Source organism: Gouania willdenowi, chromosome 13, assembly GCF_900634775.1.
Source record: "Gouania willdenowi chromosome 13, fGouWil2.1, whole genome shotgun sequence".
Taxonomy (NCBI): domain Eukaryota; kingdom Metazoa; phylum Chordata; class Actinopteri; order Blenniiformes; family Gobiesocidae; genus Gouania; species Gouania willdenowi.
Window position 1 is genome coordinate 11,660,057 of NC_041056.1, and position 19,137 is coordinate 11,679,193.

A 19,137-nucleotide genomic window follows, 5' to 3' on the forward strand; every position below is an offset into this window, starting at 1 on the left:
AGAAAATATATGCATCCAAGCTTTTGTAAGTCCTCATCTTCTCCATTGTGTAGACGCCAGGGCTGTTAATGAGGTACTCATAAAGAGCAGGCCATTGGAGATCTGGCCAGGTTGTCGGGTCGTTTTTTTCCATGAATCTTGAGGTGCTTGGTATGGACATGATTCCAAACCAACCAGGTGTATCTTCCCTTCATATCGGTGCTTGGCCTTTGGCTCTAATCTGCTGAAATATTTGTACGACATTTGTGTTGTCTGCGGTAAATAGTGTAAATAACAGTTGTCGTGCAAATGTGAACGCCTCTTAAAATGGCGGAGGGCGTTGCTAAGGCAAATGTTGACGTCACCGCGAAAAGTTGTATTATAAAGGCTATTGCTATTGGCCCTCACCTAATCAAGGCATTTTTTGAATTTCCGTCCTAGTGGCAGGTCAGGAGACAGCAGGCGTTTACTTACTCTTTAAACTGTAATACACAAGAAAACATAAATAAGTATTTATGTAACTAAAGATATGCACTGATACTGAAAGTAGACTATTTAGTATAGGGATGTCAAATATGTGGCATGCGGGCCAGAATAAGCCGGCTGGGTGAATTAGCTATATATTTAGAAAGTAATGAAATTAACTGAAATATCTAGATTTGACCATTGGGGGCGCTCTATATGAGAGGACTGGAGTGCGTATCGGGTCCCATTTTTTCGTCTGACCCAAATCTGACAGTTAAACCTAATTTTTACCTCATAAAAATGACACATTCAATCATGGGATAAATCAACAACCACAGGCTGGAAATCAACCTAATGTTTTACATTATTTACATTTTTATGATAAAATTGACCATTGGAGGCGCTCTGTAAGAGTGCACACACAAAGTTTCATATTTGACAACAGAGGGCGCACTGTTTTCAGTGATTCTCAAATGGTGGTACGTGTACCCATAGGGGTACGCAATGGCACTGCAGGAGTGTGGAAAATTAAGAAATAAAAGCATTAAAAATATGTAGATTTTAAAATGTGTATTTTTGGTTAAAATGATCATCATAATGAAAATGATCTTGATTAGAACATGAACTAAAAATACAAGAGTCACCCGAAATGGTAAAACTCAATAGAAATAAATCTATTCAGGGGCAGTAAATACTGTTTTGTTCTACCTATTTACAAAATTAGATTTTTCTAAAATGTGTGTTATCACTTCAATTCAATTCATTCCATCATAATATCCTCTATAGTGAGCAAGATGTTGTATCTGGAGAAAGGGGGTACTTCGATTAAGAACTGAGAGAACGGGCTATACTTTGAGAACCACTTTTGTAAATTCTGTTGTTAATGTTTTCTTTTGTTTTTTTAAAGGTTTTTTTTTTTTTTTTTTTTTTGACTGGTTAAATAAATGTAAAAAATCCCCTATGTTTTGACAGTTTTAATGCACATAACGAATTAAGTATTGTACATGTTTAATTTTTGAGAGTTTTTGTATTGTTGAAAGGATGGTCAATATCCTAATAATGTTTAGTTATAGGTTATTATTTTACAGGTTGTATGCTGTATGTGGCCCCTGTGGTCAAATTAGTTTGACAACCCTGATTTTGAATTTTTAGAGTTTTTTCTTTAATGATTATTTTTGTTACATTTTATGCTTCCTGACTGTCATTTTAGTGTTTTTTTTGTTAATTATATAAAATATGTTTTATTTTCAATAATTTGACACTTGACAAGATTTTCTATTTTTTAATAAAACATGCTAGATGTTTTTTTTTAAAGGATCACCTATTATCACAAAATACATTTTTATTTGAATTTTCTCACCATATAAGTCCAGTATGAGTTGTACTGTGTAACAAATTATTATTTTATTTCCTTCTTCTAAAATTAACAATACGTTTTTGTTTTTACCATTGTATTTCCTTCTTTTATTTTATTTTTTCATTCGTGTGTGAAATAATAAATTTCCTTTACATTAAAACACGGCTTGGCTCGTGTGGATGTCATCGATTGTTTTGGTGCTCAGCTTCTCATGCCTGTGGTCTGCAGTTGATTGGTACAGTCTTTTCTCCCTCACGTGTTTGTGAAAGGGAAACATGGCTGCGCCGTTGTCAGAGGTGCAGATTGTTCCTCCAAAGAAGCCCGCTGGTAAGTTTCCTCTTCTGTTTTTGACATTTCTCAGAGGAAGAGCTTAAAAGAACATGTATATTTGCTTTAAACTCATGCAGTTTCAATATTGAATTCGTTTTAACGGACGTGTTTACGCACTGCTCAGTTAGAATAGCAGTATACTGTCAGTTGTTGTCACTTGTAAAATGACATTTGTTCATGTTCATCTGTTAGGAAAGCTGTAGGCTGCTCACTCAGGCTGAGGTAAAGGCAGTATTTAGAGTTCTATAGACTGATCTGTCTTTCTCGGTTCAGACACATCCATGTAAACAGATAATACATTAGATTTGTTTGTCTTTTAATGAAGTTTAATATAAACTGAGGGTCTAGCTTTCGTGTTTACGTTGTGTAGCAGACGGATATTTTCCATTGATATGAGGATCTCTGTCCCAGTAAAATAAAACGTTCTATATCGGCTGCCTTATTAGTAAGGCAGTGGCTAGCAGTGAGTAATACGTGTCAATAAACTCACTCTATATCCGTACGCAGCGCCCCTCATTGGCCAGTTTAGGTCACGTGAGGGGGGCACCACGTGACTTAAAGTTCCGTCAGTTTTATTTTTAGCTCATATTTATTTTTAACTACTCCACTAACCCTAACCCAGGAAATACCCTACAATGTTTATTTTATTCCGTATATGTATTTTTAAAAGGTGGAATTTGTTAATGTTGAAATGAAAAAGTATATATGTCAAAAGTGGGATTCAAACCCTCCTTGACACGGTGATAACACAGGCACAATACGCTTATGTAGAAAAGGTCTGGCAATGGCATCTTTTGTACGGATAGACTTCCGGTATATAGATACGCATTACGTACTAGGAGACACTTCCTATTAGTCACTTCTGTTAGGCATTTAGCTCTTAGACACATTGTGTCATTTGTAATACAGATATAGGTAGGGCTGGGCAATATGGCCTTTTTTTTTTTTTTTTTTTTTTTTTTTTTTTTAATATCTCGATATTTTCAAGCTATATCACGATATACAATATATGTCTCAATATTTTGCCCTTGCCTTGAGATGATGCGTTGATGCATGCAATCAAACCAAAATGTTTTCTCTGGTGTAATTGAGGTTTTCCCTAACTATTATAGAATACTGCAGTGGTTCCTAAACTTATTGTGCCCAAGGACACACCAAAGGACAATAGCCTTTATAACACGTGTTATCACTCATATCATGTACAATATCTGTAAATATGCATAATTATTTAATAATGCCAAATAAAATGTGACCGACAACTTTATTACTCATAAAATATTTATTAACTAAATCTTATGTATTATGAAACGAGTGCATGCAAAGTAGTAAATTAAAATAATATTTGTTTTGTGTAGTTGTATATTGCAATAATTAGGGCCCTATAAATGTCACTCAATTGCAAATTCCCCCTCAGGGATCAGTGGTTTACTGAATCTGATCAGGTTTATTGATTAAGTTTTTATCAACTTAATTTAAATTAACCTAATTTAAATGATCCTGCTCTCATACATCTTTATATGACATGAATAATTTAAAATGAGCAGTCAGAGTAATTCATGTCACTACAATTTATATCCACCTTTTAATTGTATCTTACTCATTATTTATTCCTCACAGAAGTTAAAAACTAATATTTTCTGAAAAAATTGATTAATAATTCTTAAAAAAAACCTGAATTAAAAAAAAAAATAATGTGGAAAAAATGGAATTTGAAAAATCGAAAACGGAATTTGGAAAAAAATAAAACGCATATCCATTTAAATGTATGAATTATATATTAAAAAATTGTCAATCGCAATATCTCAGAAAAATCGCAATTAGGTTTTTTGTCAAAATTGTGCAGCTCTAATGGAAAACCCCTCAAATAAGGTAATTCAGTTAAAGCCACATGCTAAATGTCACACAGGGACCTTTATTAACAGAGCTGTAGAGAACAAGATCAACATTTAGAAAACAAATGTGCAATATATATATATATATAAAGTTAAATTGAATTTAATTTTCTTTATAAACATATGCAGAATAATCCTAATCGTCTGGGTGTTTGACTGAATTCATCTTTAAACCCTCAATGGCCATAAAGTAGTTTTTGTAGACGTAAACAGGAGATCCATGAATCAGTGATTGATTGCTCAACCTTGCTGATCGGAACTTGTGTGTCTCTGTGTAATGAATGAATCTGAATTTTGAATATTTAATTTTTGGAATGTATTAAGATGATTTTTTTTAATTAAATTTCAAGTTGTTACTTTCAAATTCAATACCAACTATTCAAATTCTGTTTCTAGTGGCACAAGTCTCAGCCCATACGAGTAGTGCATTTGAAAATGTTCATTTTTAATTTGACCACATTGAAACATGTTTCTCTGTTCCATTTATTTGTGCTTTTAAATTCAACCCTGGGATTGAATGTTCGACTTTGTGTTTTTTTAGAGTTTTTCTGTGGGCAGCATTTTATGTGTACTTAGCCATTCAGCCAGAGTAAGCTAGAAAAAGGCTCCAGCCATCTGTGCCCCTGGTTAAATTACTAAGAGCTCATTTACGTCTCTTTTCAGTCCGCGGACCACGACGTGTAGCCAATCAAATCCCAGATGAAATCCTCCACGACCTGGAGTTGCAGGAGGCAATCAAGGCATTGCCTGCAAACTACAATTTTGAGATCCACAAGACAGTCTGGAGAGTCAGACAGACCAGTGCTAAAAGAGGTGAGCACAATTATTTTCTAATGGGGTGCAGTGGAGTCACTTTGCTCTTGATGATTGAGTGAGAAAAGCACCATTAGGCTACTGTGCTGTGTGAATAACAGGGATGTTAGAAATACTCTTTATTATCAGAGTTTTACCTGTTTTGAGAAGCCAAACATCACAGACTGTAAACGTAAAGCTTTAGATTGTTCATTCACTAATAATAAATGACCATGAGCTGGGTTAAAACTATCATGAGATATTCTGAAACAGGTTGTGCTACCTTACTGTTGATTGGTTAGTGCGGGGGTGTCAAACTCATTTCAGTTCAGGGGCCAAATACGGAGCAGTTTGATCTCAGGTGGGCCACAGATTTTCTACACGAAAATGAGTAATTTCAACATTATTGTGCCATAGTTTTAACTCCTACGTATAAATAGAAAACAAATAATGTAAGAAACCGAACATATCCAAGCAATAAGTGATAGATATTCGTCCCAACAGGGTCTTCACTTGAAATTTTCTAGATTTTGTGACCAATTTTTATTAAATTAAGGGAAATATGATATCATAATTTTAGGAAAATGTTACTTTTTTGTAAGAGTTTTGAGTTTTTTCGACTGTTTAACATTAATAATGACTGCAATCACGCAATATAATCACACAATGATTCATGTTTTCTCTGTCATTTTAACTTCATCCTGCAGGCTGAATTGGATGCTCCAATCCACATGTGGGTTAGTGTAATAATAATAAAGGATTCAGTACGTAACGGCAAATGGCCTTTTCAAAATAAGGACCTACACCTCATATTTATCATTATCACAAGCAATTCAGCTTTTAATCTATCTATATTATTTCATAAATCTGTGTTCAACTAGTAGATTGGAGAGAATGTGTGCATATTCATACCCCTTCAGTTCAGCTATGGTATTGGGATGTCTCGTGTGAATTGCTCTCTGGAGGTTATACCACAGCATCTTAATGAGGTTAAGGTCAGGACACATGGGCCCCTCCAGAAGTCCTGTCTTCTTCTGCTGAATCCACTGTTGATGATGTACTTCTGTATTCTGGGAACTAGGGCTGCACCATTATGGCCAAAATGATAATCACGGTTATTTTGGATCAATATTTTAATCACGAGTATAATCACAATTATTTATTGCACCGGTTTTAAACCAGAAATATGTGAACAGTTTATAGTGCAAAATGAAACTTTAAATTAGAATTATACTTCACTAATTAACCCAAGAATTTAAAATGTACCAAGGGCTAACATGAAATGCAACTCATTTACAGCTTTCATCAGTCCACCAAGTGACTCAAAGCTGCCTCTGAAGGTCTCTCACTTGTTATTTAGGCACATTAATGAAGCCTTAACTATGTGTTCGCCCCCTGGTGGTTGGTTGACTACTGGTTGAGATAGTGGCTGATTAGATATGCAGCAGAGACGGCAGTTTAAATGTAAATATTGCAGACGATCAGGTTGATTTAATTGTCTTTGCATCACTCAGAAGGTCTTAAATAATCCTGCAAAATGTCTCGATTAACTTGGAATCGCAATCCATCCAAGCCCTGAGTTATCAAAGCAGCCCAAAAACATGATGCCCCCACCACCATACTTCACAGTTGGGACAAAATGTTGATGTACATTGTTTTTCTATATACAAAGCGTTGTGTGTTCTTTCCAAACTATTCAGCTTTGGTTTCATGCATCCACAGCACATTGATTATGAAAGACAATTCAAACACTCATATGATATAAATCTATATACTGTATTAGAAATTAGATTAAATACACCAATAGAACTCTTAACATTTATTGAACTTTAAATATACCCGTACACAACCAAGTAAAACAAAAATCTTTACCCTATTAAGGATATAATAGAATAAGGATATTTGATCAGGCACTATTATATTAGATCCTTATCCTATTATATCAGCTTTTTATATATAAGTCTATTGGCTTCTACCTCTCCCATGCACATGCTTATTATTATTATTACTTTTTTTGTTGTTGTGTTTTCATACATACGAATGGATGTATTTTATGTTCTTTCTTTTTTCCTTCAATGGCTACTCTAAAGTGCTAAATAAAAAAATAAAGTGACCGATGACTGATATTGAAATAAGTCCATTTATCGGTCGACTTCTTCTTCACTTCATACTCTTGCAGTCACCGTTTCTAGTCGTCCACTCCTGGGCAGAGTAGCAACAGTCCTGAACAGTTTGTTTTACTGTGGACTGATGAACTTCAAGGCTTTTAGGGATATTTTTGTAACACTTCCCAACTTAATGTAAGTCAACATCTTATAACCGTGATGCATGGTTCACATTTGGCAATGCTTCTCCAAACCAGCAAACTTTAAACTGGTGTGTATTTTTTAAAGGGCAGCTCTAACCATCACCTCCAGTCTTGTCACATTGATTGGACTCCAGGTTGTGTGACTCCTGACGTCAATTAGTTCTTAGAGTAATTAAGCCTACTGGGTAAAATAGGTTTTCCACCATGCACTGTGAAATGTTTGCTCGCTGTGTTCAATAAAACATGAAAAGATGGTATTTGTGAGATTTGTGAGTTTAAGAAGACCAGGGGTTGCGTTTACCGAATATTTTGCGTCATTGATTGTTTTTTTTTTTTTGTTTTTTTTAAACGGTGAAGGAAAAATGTGAAGGCCTTCTCAAATGGTTAAATTTAAATTTTGTATTTTAATGTTGCTTTGTAGAGTCTGTTCAGCTTTTTCGAACTGAACATTAAATAAAAATGAATGAAAATGAAATGCGGGTGAACATGTCATTATGTTAATGTAAAAATAAAAAAGATAACTGGTTAAAATAGATTATGACAGCATTTTTATGACCCTTAGTCAAAATGACCGACAACGGAAGAGTTTAACACCATCGCTGAGTAAGAATTAAATGGAAGTCAAATTATATTTTATGACTGATTTTGTAAAAGTCAAGGTAGTTCCCAGGGTTTTAACAAACTATAGTTTGTGTCCAATTGATTTGGAATTCATTTTAAGAAAGTACATTTGTGCTTCTTCTATTTCATTCACATTTATTATTTGAAATGAAACATCATGTGGTCCTTGGAAAATGTTTTAATACTCAGGTTTGTGCAATTGGGCAAAAATCTTTTCTAAAGAATGAAGTTCCTTTTGCTATTTCCTTGAACCTACATCATTCTTCAGTTTCTGCTCTCATGCTTCATTCTAGGCTTACATTTTTCTTGATTTTTGTTTTAAACTGTGAAACGGGTCACAGGCTAATGTTTCAGCGACCGCCTGCAGTTTAAAAAAGGCCCTCAACCATCACTGATATAATTGTCAAAATGTGATAACTTTCTGTCCCTTCCTTTCATGGCGAGGAATATGCAGATGGCATGCCAAGAGGATTGCATAATTCTCTTAGATGTTTTTGGGAGAAGCATGTGGTTTATTGCTGCCTGTTGGCCTTTTCTGTTGTTGTTTTTGGGAGATTTATTTATCTATTTATTGATGCTCATCCTCTCTTTCTGAACTCAGATTACAGAACTCTCTTTGCCACCCTGTGTCTTTGGACCCATCTGTTTATCTGCCTTTTTTTATTTTTATTTTTTTTTAACCCGTTTTCTGTTTCAAATTGTTTATTTAAACCTGAGAAACTTACAGTCAGAACTGCCAACAATCTTTTTTTCTCCTCAACTCATAAATAATCAAAACCTTTTGATTGCCCTTTATTCATTTTTTATTTTAAGTAGCCTATGTGTTAACCACACACATTTATTTAACAAGATCATTTGAGTTTTTTAGCTTTTGTTGTTTTAAAATCAGGTAACAAAGGATTAAGAGTAAGTCTAATCATGTTGTCCTCTGCTGATTCATTTTGTTTTCCATTTTGGGAGAGAAACTTAATTTAGGAAAATTGTCTTAAATTGAGAATAATGTGAAGGATGTTGGGCCTTCTAAAGAAGCAGTTTTTGTTTTGTTCTTAAATCTCTACCTGATCATCTAAGGTTTGTAAATAACAAGGTAAGACATTTATTAGGCTCATTACTAGCACCATTATCAATTATTGTAATGTTATTTTTAAAAAAAAAAATCTGCAACCACATTAGAGAACTTTTACTGACACCATTTTCTGACTGTTATTGACTTTGAAAGAAAATACAAAGATGGTTCAATAGACTATATGGGAACATCGCTCAAACTGGACAACACTATCGTTTTCTGCCTCACCTCGGTCAGTCTGCCCCAGGGCAGCCGTGGCTACAATAGTAGCTTACCACCATTGTGTGTGTGTGTGTGTGGAGTAAAAGAATAATGCACATCAATGTAAAGCTATGAAAAACAGCTATATACAGTCCAATGCATTATTATTGTTACAAATGAACAAAACGACAACAGTAATACTCACAATTACTCAAAAGATAAAGAAAATTACAGAAATGACAACAAAAGTACACAAAAAAACACAAATAAATGACTCTGCATCAAACCCACAGTACTAACAAACAAGCAAAAGGACATCAGAAATACACAAACATTTACTGAATAATATTATTCATGAATATATGAATAATATTTATAATAATATTCATCGTATTAACTACATAATAGGTGTGACAAGACTATTGTGTTACCAATCCGCTTGTAGACCTATCCAATGACATTATCCCAAGTCAGGCAATGTAATATGACCTGTTACATTATTATTTAGTGCCATTTCAATCTATTTAATAAACACTGTTGCAACCTTTTTGACAAAATGTTTACTTGCCTATTCTATCCCGACTATTTGTTATTTATCTAAGTTACCTTTTGTATTTTGATTTGCAGCAACTGTTTTGAAAGCCCATTTAATTTTAACTTTGTCTGACTGCCTGGCACTTGTCATCCTATTGTGTTTTAGTGTTTTCGTAAGAAACTTTGACAAAACAAAACAAAGCATCGCCTTGAGTGTGTTAAGAGACCCTGAATCTGTGAATGCTTCTCCCTCCGGTACTATTGAACTACCCAGGGAGTTGTTTAGTTTCCTTCTTCTATTTTCACAACTTAAGCACAGATAATCAAAAAGATTATCACAGCTGACACTTTCTCTTAGATGTTGCCTTGAGCTCCAAGACAATAAGCACCTTGTGGAGCATTTTTTCTCCACCATTTTTGTTTTCATTCCTCTTTTTTTTTTTTTTTTTCTCAGGCTACTGTCATGAGAGGGTAGGGTGTGGGAAAAATGAGAAAAGATGAGATCTAAAGAACTCTAAGGCCTTTAGAATAAACGCTGTGAAATGCAATGAGTCTTCTTCCCCAGAAAAGATTTGAAACGAATCCCTTTTTTTGTGATTGAAACCATTTTCTATTGGTATTGTTTTCAGTCTAAAGCTAATTTAATGTTACTCAAGATTCAATGTAAGAACAGAATCATTGAAGCAAAAAAGATTGAAAAAAACTTCAGTCTTACCAAGTGATGTAAGTAGCAGCACATTCATTTAGTATTGCAGGATAACATTTTCCATCCAGTGCAGAAACTGTCAAACTAATGAAAGGCTTTGGTATCTACCAGTACTTGTGTGATCATATTTTATATATTTTATGTCAAACTTCTTTTCTTATTGGACTTGAAACTATAAAAACCCTTAATACGATGTTTTATCAAATTTGTTTTACCCACCTGTGAGACTTTTATCATGCGTTCATTGTTGTTTCCAACAAGCATAACATTTTGTTGTGCTAGTTTGCTTAACCAATGTGTAAAAGCCTTAAAACAGTGAATATTAAACACCTGGACAAATGTCTATGTGTGAAGCTCTGCTTTTGAACAGAGTACGGTACATTATTAGTTGTTTTATTCATGACAGTTTTATCAGTTTATATACTCATCTCTTATCTCAAAGTCAGCAAATGGTGGAGTGTGCTCATCTTCACTGCTGACAGCTCACTTGTCACTGAAAAAAACGGTATTTGTCATTTAACAGCTGTTATAACTTATCAGGTTTTTTGCCAAATCAGTTCTCTGCAAACTCCTGCTCATAACACCCAACCCCTAAAAGTGTGTTTCCAGTTTTATTTAATTGCACTAAAGTTTGTTTTGCTTCCAAAAATATAAATATGTTCAATCCTGTGGTGTGGTATCATCTTAAAGTCATGGTCTGTCTCCCATCAGGCAGGACTTTTGGTTAGTTTAATTCTTACAGTAGCATTTTATTTCTCTTTATTGGCTGATGGTTTTAATTTAACTTTATTTTATTTAATATTTTATCAATATTATCATATGCTCTGTTCACATTTCTCGCTTTATTTCCTATAAATGTATATCCACCCTCTTCCGTTTAAAATAAAAAGTTATGTCCACACATCGTTTTAAAAAATTAAACCGCATAAATGTCCTATCCACAAGTGAATGGATGTCACTCTCTGTTGTTGGCAGCTTTATGTATTGGGGTCCCCAGTGCAGCGTTATAGCTTTGCACACCTGCCTAACGATGTTTGAGACCCGGTCCATGCAGGAGGCCTGCCTGGTCTGAGCCTGGCCCGTCCATACAGCGGGCCACCGGAGAAGATAGATGGTACAGACGGAATGCGGCACCCCCCACTCCCCAGGCACAGCTGGGCACGCTCCGCCGCAACAGGGAGCGACCGCGCAGCAGAGAAACCAGTGCCCGCACCAGGACCATGGCCCCACGATACAACACAGTACACAGGGAGGTGGCCCCGGAACCCCCCTGACTAGAGAGGACATTATTAATTGCCCAAGCAGGGCCACCCCACCAGCCACAGACCGGCAAGCTGACGTACCCAAGCACCCCCAACCGGGCACCACTACCCCACACCAATGCCACCAGAACAGTCCCAGTGACATTTGGAAACCTAAAACTCTGATTATATATGTCCACACTTAAACGCAAAACTGGAGTTTTCCCAAATCTTTACTTTAGTCGTAGTTTTCCAAAAGCCCTTTTTTAAAGACCTTATCCTACATTTTTGTGTGGATGACAGGCCAAACCATAGAAAAATATATTTGTTTTAGCAGATACCCTTCTACATGTGGACAGGATCTAAATTGCATGGCAACATCAAATCAGAAACAAAGGCCAGAGCTTTAGTAGGGCCACTGAATCTGCTGTGTAAAAGATCAAAGGTCTTGTGCTTTTATTTTGTTAACAATTCATTATTTCTACTTTGTTCACACTTCTAACAAGCAATAGTTTAGTATAGCTCATCAGAATATAATTGTTCATAGTTGTTAAAATTCAAGAAACTGAAAGACACTTTACAGGTTAAAAAAACAACGGCAAATGTGATGAAAACAAAGGAATAAAAATCAGAAAAAAGAAAGATCAATAAAAAAATAATAAAAAAAACTATCCTGATGTCAGCAATGTCCCTGTAATCAAGTGTTTAGGGTTTTTCAACATAGTACAACCTCCTCCCGGTGACCCAGTCAGGGCTGTGCAGACAGCTAGCTATAACTCCATGACTTGCTTTTTTTAGCCTCAGCCAACTTGAGGCCTTTACAGCTGCTTCTGTGGTTACTGCAGAAGACTCTCCTCTCTCTCTCCCACCATTCCTAAATTACTGAAGGCTCTGATCAAAGAACGAGCTGCAAAGCCTCTACATCCGACCTCCACTGGGAGGCACCTAGCACTCCATCCTACAGACATTTTTTTGCGGGGTAGAAGGAGGAGGCACTCAGAACCTCCACTATAGAAGGGACAGACAAGCACCCCCACCGCGCCTGGAGATCACAGACGCATCTAGAAACACAACTTATCCAAGCAGCGGGACTAAAACAGATATAAATTAAGATTTAATGCGTTTAAAAGAAAAAAAGTAGTCCATTGTTCCATGTTTTTTCTAACTGCAGACATTTTCTTCAGGGATATGAACTCTGAGGATATTCACTGATTGATGCTTAGGAATTTTGTGTCTTTCCAATTCATTAGGATTATTTTATTATTTTTTTTAGCTATAGTGAGTGCTGCAAAGATAAACACCGATTGGTGTGCCAGGAGGTCAAGCATCGCCAGGTCTCCTAATAAGCACAGATTGGAAGTAATCCTGCAGTCCAAAATGAAGGAAAGTTTCTAAATAATCACCAAAGTTGCTGAGTAGAAGAATAGAGCCATAAGGCAGTAAATAAGGGTAAATACATTTTATGATTAACTTTTTTTCTTAATGGTATCTGACTGATCATATGAACTATCAGAGATCAAATCAAATCAACTTTATTTATATGGCACAAATGACAACAAAGTCATTTCAATGCGCTTGACAAAGTTAATATGAAATTCATAGTAAGAAAGAATGAACCCAAGCAGCTATCTGCTTCGATTAAATACAAAGAGAGATAGGCTGTGGATAGTTACACATCTTGTTAAGGTGGACTAACTAAACTAAATAATCATAATAATAATAATATACACACTTGTACAGGCTGAATTTCTGTTCTAATATTGAGGTGGTGAGTATTAAAACAAGTGAGATTATACATTTTCAAGTCTGACGACCTGAGGGACGATCACCATTTAATCACTTTAGTTTGGGCTTTATGCTGAGGATTAAATTTTCCTTATAGCAGCAGTCTCCTGTTTTTCCGGCTGTGCCTACGGTGTAACCTCCTGGTCATTGATTGTCAGCAAAGGGTGTGAATATCCTGCACAATGGGCAAAGTAAGCTCTTAGCTCTGGAGATTACTTTTTAGAGAAAACTATGAGCAAATGCCTTTTCTGAATATTGAGTATGAGAAATGGAAAAAAAAATGTTTTTTTTTTTAATTTCTTTATTACTTTTCTACAATATATTATTGTACATTTTGTTGTTTTAATGAGTTTCAAAAAGAATGGTCTGATTTTTTAACCTTTTTCAATAAAGGACACAACTTGGTACCAAATATTTTACAACTTAAACGTCACAGTCCAAGCTGGCACAACCATTCTGATCTCTTAAAAAATAAAATAAAATCAATTTTCGTGCTTTTTTTTTTTTCTTGATAATAACTGAGTAGTTTCTAAAGCTAAGGTGAATCATAGCCATAAACGATATAGGATTTATTTCCCAACTTTCGTGCGTCAATTATGTACGGACCAGTATAAACTTATGCCGATTGGACATTATAGCTTTTCAATACACTTGATAATTGAATAAAACATTAAGGGCGTTTAAGTGCTTTTTGAACTCCCTGTATGGTGTTTGTGTAGTAATGATAATGTTTCAACAAACTGTTGAGTATGAGAATGAAAACTCAGCTGTTGGTAAAACTTTAATCTGAATAACAAAACATTTACTGAATAAAGGTCAACACTTTTATTAAATCTCTAAAGGCCCATGTGATTTGACTTCTTTGTTTGAAGGTATAGTTTTAATTAAGGGTGTAACGATTCGTTTTAAAAATGATTTGTTTTAGCCGATTTGATTCAAGGATGATTTAGTGACTTGAAATCGATTCAGTAACTTTTTAGCTAAAATAATAATGCAACCATTATTAGGGATGCAACAATATTCGGTATTTTACCGAACCGTTCAGTACGCCCTGTTCAGTTCAATGCACAATGACAAGCAACGGTATTTTCGATACTTTTCCTTTGTGCAGCCACGCATGCTGTGTGATCCCCTCAGGAGCAAAGACATGAGAGCAGCACATTGTTCAGGCTCATGCCATGCGCTGCTCATGCTGCCTTCAGAGCCTGACGCATGTTTGTCAGACTGGAGCTGCAGGAGCCTGTCTGTAGAGCTGCATGTACAGGCTGGGGCGTTGACACTGTGAGCATGCATTAGTGAAGCGCGGGCCAGGATTTTTCCAACCCGCGGTGCCCCGCGTGTACGGCAAAATCTTACCCGCACTGCCCGTCCCGAGCTGCTGCCTCTATTTTCAGAACCCGCCCCAACCCAACCCAATGGAGTCACGCTTTATGTCCAATGTAGAGTTCAGTTTGTGTAAAGAAAAAAGTCAATGCGGCATGATGTGAGCATGCCACAAAGCTGCAATGCATTCACGGACAGTCGTATAGCACATTTTATTTGAATAAAGTCTAACCAACACTTCAGTTTAAGGTAACAGGATGTTCACCTTTTCTGCTCTCATTTTCAATACTCTCAATGTTTTCAATAAAAAATACATATTAGGTTAATCTGACTCTTCTGCTTTGTTTTTTCAACATGAAAATAATTCAATTAAAATGAAGTGCAACCAATATCTGTGGTTATCATGAGGCTTCTGCAGCGTTAATGATAATGAGCTGTCGCTACCAGTGAACGCTGTCAGAAACGCTTGTTGGCCGACGATCGACACAGCAAGCGACTCTTAGAATATCTCCATCTGTGCTAAAGCGAAAGTTTTTCCACACACTGGACCCCAAACGGTGGATTGATCAATTTCGTGTTTCTCGACTTCTCTGTTTTGTTTGTCTGCTAACAGTTGGGCGGGGCGTTCACCGGTACATACATAGACTGTAGAAAATACATACATAGCACTGCGCGAAATGCTCACCTATGTGGGCGTGTTTGTATACATGTCAATCATGGCAGAGAGCTTCCTGGAGGCGCGGCTTCTCCAGCTCAGTGCCGCGTCAAATTCGTCATCAAATAGCACTTTTATGATGTTTAAAGCACAGAAAAGTTGATTTAACGTAACATGGGGCCTTTAATATTAAAAATATTCTCATAAAGTCTGCTGTGCATAAATCCAATGCGTTATTTCCTTGTATCGATGTAATCGATTGATTGCCTTTTAAAACTATTTTAGATTGTTTGATATCATCCGCAAGGCCAACTTGACAAGCACAGATCGATGTAGTTGGATTGTAGGAATATAAATCGATTCATCGATCTAATAGATGGATGGTTACACCCTTAGTTTGAATGCCTGCATGTAAATTTGAACATGTACTCGCTCACTAATCATCAGACTCTGTTCTCTCTGAGTTCTGCAGGTAGAGAAAAGCTTTTTGCTTCTGTCAGCTATGTCTGGGATGTGTTGTGAAACCTTTCTGTGTTAACAAACTTGCCCTTTTTGAGCTAATGGCCTGTCTCTCACTGTCTGCCCGAGCTCTCGCTGATCCCTTAACCTTTCATCAATAAGAAGTGCCCCGGCTCTTTCTCTCACTATCACTCCATCTATCACCCTTTCTCAAACCCGCCCCCTTCTCTCTACCTGCTCTGCTTTTTGCTTGTCGCTGCTTTCATTGTTTAATGTCTTCCAAACGCTGAGGTCCTAAGACGTCTTCTGAATTTATTCATGTGAAAACATTTATGGGTTCATTTCAGCATTTTCAAATTATAAGTGTCCATTGAGACGCTGATGGATTTATGGAGGTACGCTGCGACAGACTTTGACTGAGAGAGAATGTCATGGTTGATTGAAACAAAGCTGTATTCTCCAGGTAGGCACTCAGACTGTGAGTCTCAGACTTCACTTTAGACCTTTGGAACTTTCTACTTGATTGTTTGTGAAATCTATGTTCACAAACCGAAAGAACTACAGAAGCAATAACACAATTGACAAAAGGTGTTGGAATAACAAAAACAACAAACCAGTCAATGGAAATGATCATTTTCTTTGCCTTTTTTCTAATATTTACTTTAAATTTAATTGCAGCTATTAGCGTTTGTACCTTTTATTTGCTTCCTGTGCTTGTTTTTTTGTGACTTTATACTAATAGGCTATAAGGGATTGAAGGAGACAATAGTGCTGTGTCATAAAACACATTAGTCTGATTAAATTACAAAATCCAGACAGATTTTTAAATCATCACTTCTTATGAAAAGCGTTATCCACCCTGTAGTAGCCTGCCATTCCTCAAACTCATTTAATGCACGCTCTGATACCTAATTTTTAAGTGCTGTACGTGTCATCAATATCTTAGTATGTGCCTCACATTTTCATAATGTTTATTTGATGATTTGATCTCATGATTAAAGGGTACCGTGAATGTTAATGGCAAGCTCTATTAAAAGATCATATCTAATACTAGAGGTTATTTCTGGTTATTTTCTTTATTAATAAAGCAGCCAGGAGGAGGAAAACAGTGGCTCCCTTTATTCTGAAGTTGTAGACGGGTGTTGTGACAAAATCTGTTACCTGACAAAATAATGGCCCCGATAGCTGAAATCCACGTTTACTCCTAAAGGGCCTTTAAAGGTGCAGTCCGCGACTTTCAGATCCCTCTCTCCCCCTCCCTCGCCGCTGCTCTCTTGCCCTGCCTCCAAACTTTCCAAAGTCCCTCCCTCAGAGGAGCTAACAAGCTAACGTTAGCCAGACAGCAACATCACAGTAATATAACATGCTCTGTTAAAAGCATATTACTGCAGTGCTTTTCTCTCTCTCTATGTGCACATACCTCAGCAACAGCAGCAGCAACAACACAGTGTCACTTACAGCAGCTCAAATGGAGGCTGCTGCGCGCACACAAACAACACATGCATTACAGAGTTCTAGTGTATCAATTACGCCTCAAACATAATGTAAATCAAACAGCAGTAATTACCTTTCAAGCAGAAAAGTTGGTAATTCCATCTTCTACTCCTCCAGACCATACACTGGAAAAAAAGACGGCGCTACAGTCCCGGGATTGATTGGTTCTTTTTGCTCAGTCGCGGTGCATTCTGGCAATCTGCCAAAGGCTGCAGGAGCAGCAGGGGGGCTCAATGAGCCTGTTTTTTTCACACAAACTACTAGTTTGATGTAAAGCTGTCCTTACATAGTGACAGCTTTAGCAAATATGATATAAAAAAAGTCACTTTTATAAGAGTTGCAGACTGCACCTTTAAGGTCCCTTAAACAGTGTGCAGCTGACACCCCGGTGACTGAAGTCAACGAGTAAAGGCGTACTTTAGCCAACGGAGAACAAGCCACCATTTTTTATTTGGCACTTTATCAATTGAATTGATAACTCGACAGCTTCTTAATTCTTGTATATTTCTGTATTATATTTGTACATTTGTATATTTTTATTTATTTTTTATTATTATTATTTTTTTTGTAATGTAATGTGTGCCCTTATATTTAATCCTTATTTAATTGACAGTTTTTTACTGAATTATGTATGTTTCCTTTTCTTTCTTTAGTGTTTCTTCTTTTCATCTGCAATATTTCTCAAGCCTCTGTAAAAAAAAGTTATTTCCCCCTCCAATAAAGTACTTCTAACTCTGATTCTGATAAAACTCTCAATAAAAGGCTTGTGAATGTGTTATACTGCCTCTCCATAAAAAGCCCAGTAGTGAGCTAGATTTTAATCTTAATTTAAATCTATCCAGCATCTAAAATATGCTGGATGTGGCCCTCCAGAAACCCCTCAACTGACAGGATGCAATTATGAAGATGCGCCAACCTTAACTTGGAGATTTTCTTTCATTAATTTCAGAATACTAGCTAAGAGGGTCAAAACCAATTAGTGCATTTCTGCCCTAAACAGTTTTAGGTAGTTTTGTTAGTCGTTAGTTCTCCTGTCGTATGAATACAGCTGAGGCAGCTTAAGTTACTGGTTCATTGAATTCTTTTAAATCCATTTTTATGTCATGGATTTAACCTTGAAAAAGGTTTAGGGTTTAATTGAGTGAAATTATCATGAGTGTGATGAGTGAAGACGATGACCTGCCGGGAGCTGTGAGACAGACCCAGCGTGATTGGTTTGGGCTGCGTTTCCACCATCCCCATCACCTGCTGAACTCAACCAGCAGTGGTGCTGTGATGGAGGGAAAATTGCCCTGAAATGTCACTGTTCACTGTCAGTGGAACTCTTTAAACCAGAGGCAGAGGCTATGTATAGCCAAGCTGTCCAGAATCCATTAAATCACATGTTGTCTTCACAGCTAATACGAGCGTATACCTTCTTTTTCTTTTTTTTTTGCCAGTTGCTCTTCAGCTTCCAGAGGGCCTGCAGATGTTTGCATGTGTCATCGCCGACATCATCGAGAGGTAAGGTGGTGGAAGGAATGAGTCTGTCTGTGAGCTTCATTCATCAACATCCAATCATATTGTTCAAACCGTATCCAGCACAGCTTTAAATTCATTAGGAGAATGAGCGTTTTAATAACGAAAGTTCAACAATGTTATCATTAAGCCAAGCAGATAAAACAGAGATCATTACTGTTAAATGCATCTTATTCATCACAGACACGTACACACACAAAAGTTTTAGTTTGTTTTTAAAGTGCTTCATCAAGTCAGTGGTTCTTTTCAGCCTGCGACTCCTAAAATAAAGGTGCTAGAGACCGGGGACCCCCACTATACCTAAAGGTGGTTGAACACATACTGTACGTGAACATTCTAGAACAGTCATGTGGAGACAGGGCCAGGGGTAATAAAGGGAGAGCTTTTTGGGGCCCATCTATAAAGTCAGCA

The 19,137-nt window shown here is 36.5% G+C and overlaps 1 protein-coding gene across 1 annotated transcript in view; it reads left to right on the forward strand.

The window, feature by feature from the left end:
- Positions 1-2,021: 2,021 nt before the first annotated feature.
- Positions 2,022-19,137, forward strand: part of dph1 (diphthamide biosynthesis 1) — an 83,616-nt gene continuing 66,500 nt past the window's right edge. The window contains exons 1-3 of the mRNA XM_028465626.1: positions 2,022-2,128; positions 4,687-4,836; positions 18,648-18,711. Coding sequence (XP_028321427.1) covers positions 2,077-2,128; positions 4,687-4,836; positions 18,648-18,711 — 266 coding nt within the window. The 5' untranslated portion in view covers positions 2,022-2,076. The remainder of the gene's footprint in view (positions 2,129-4,686; positions 4,837-18,647; positions 18,712-19,137) is intronic.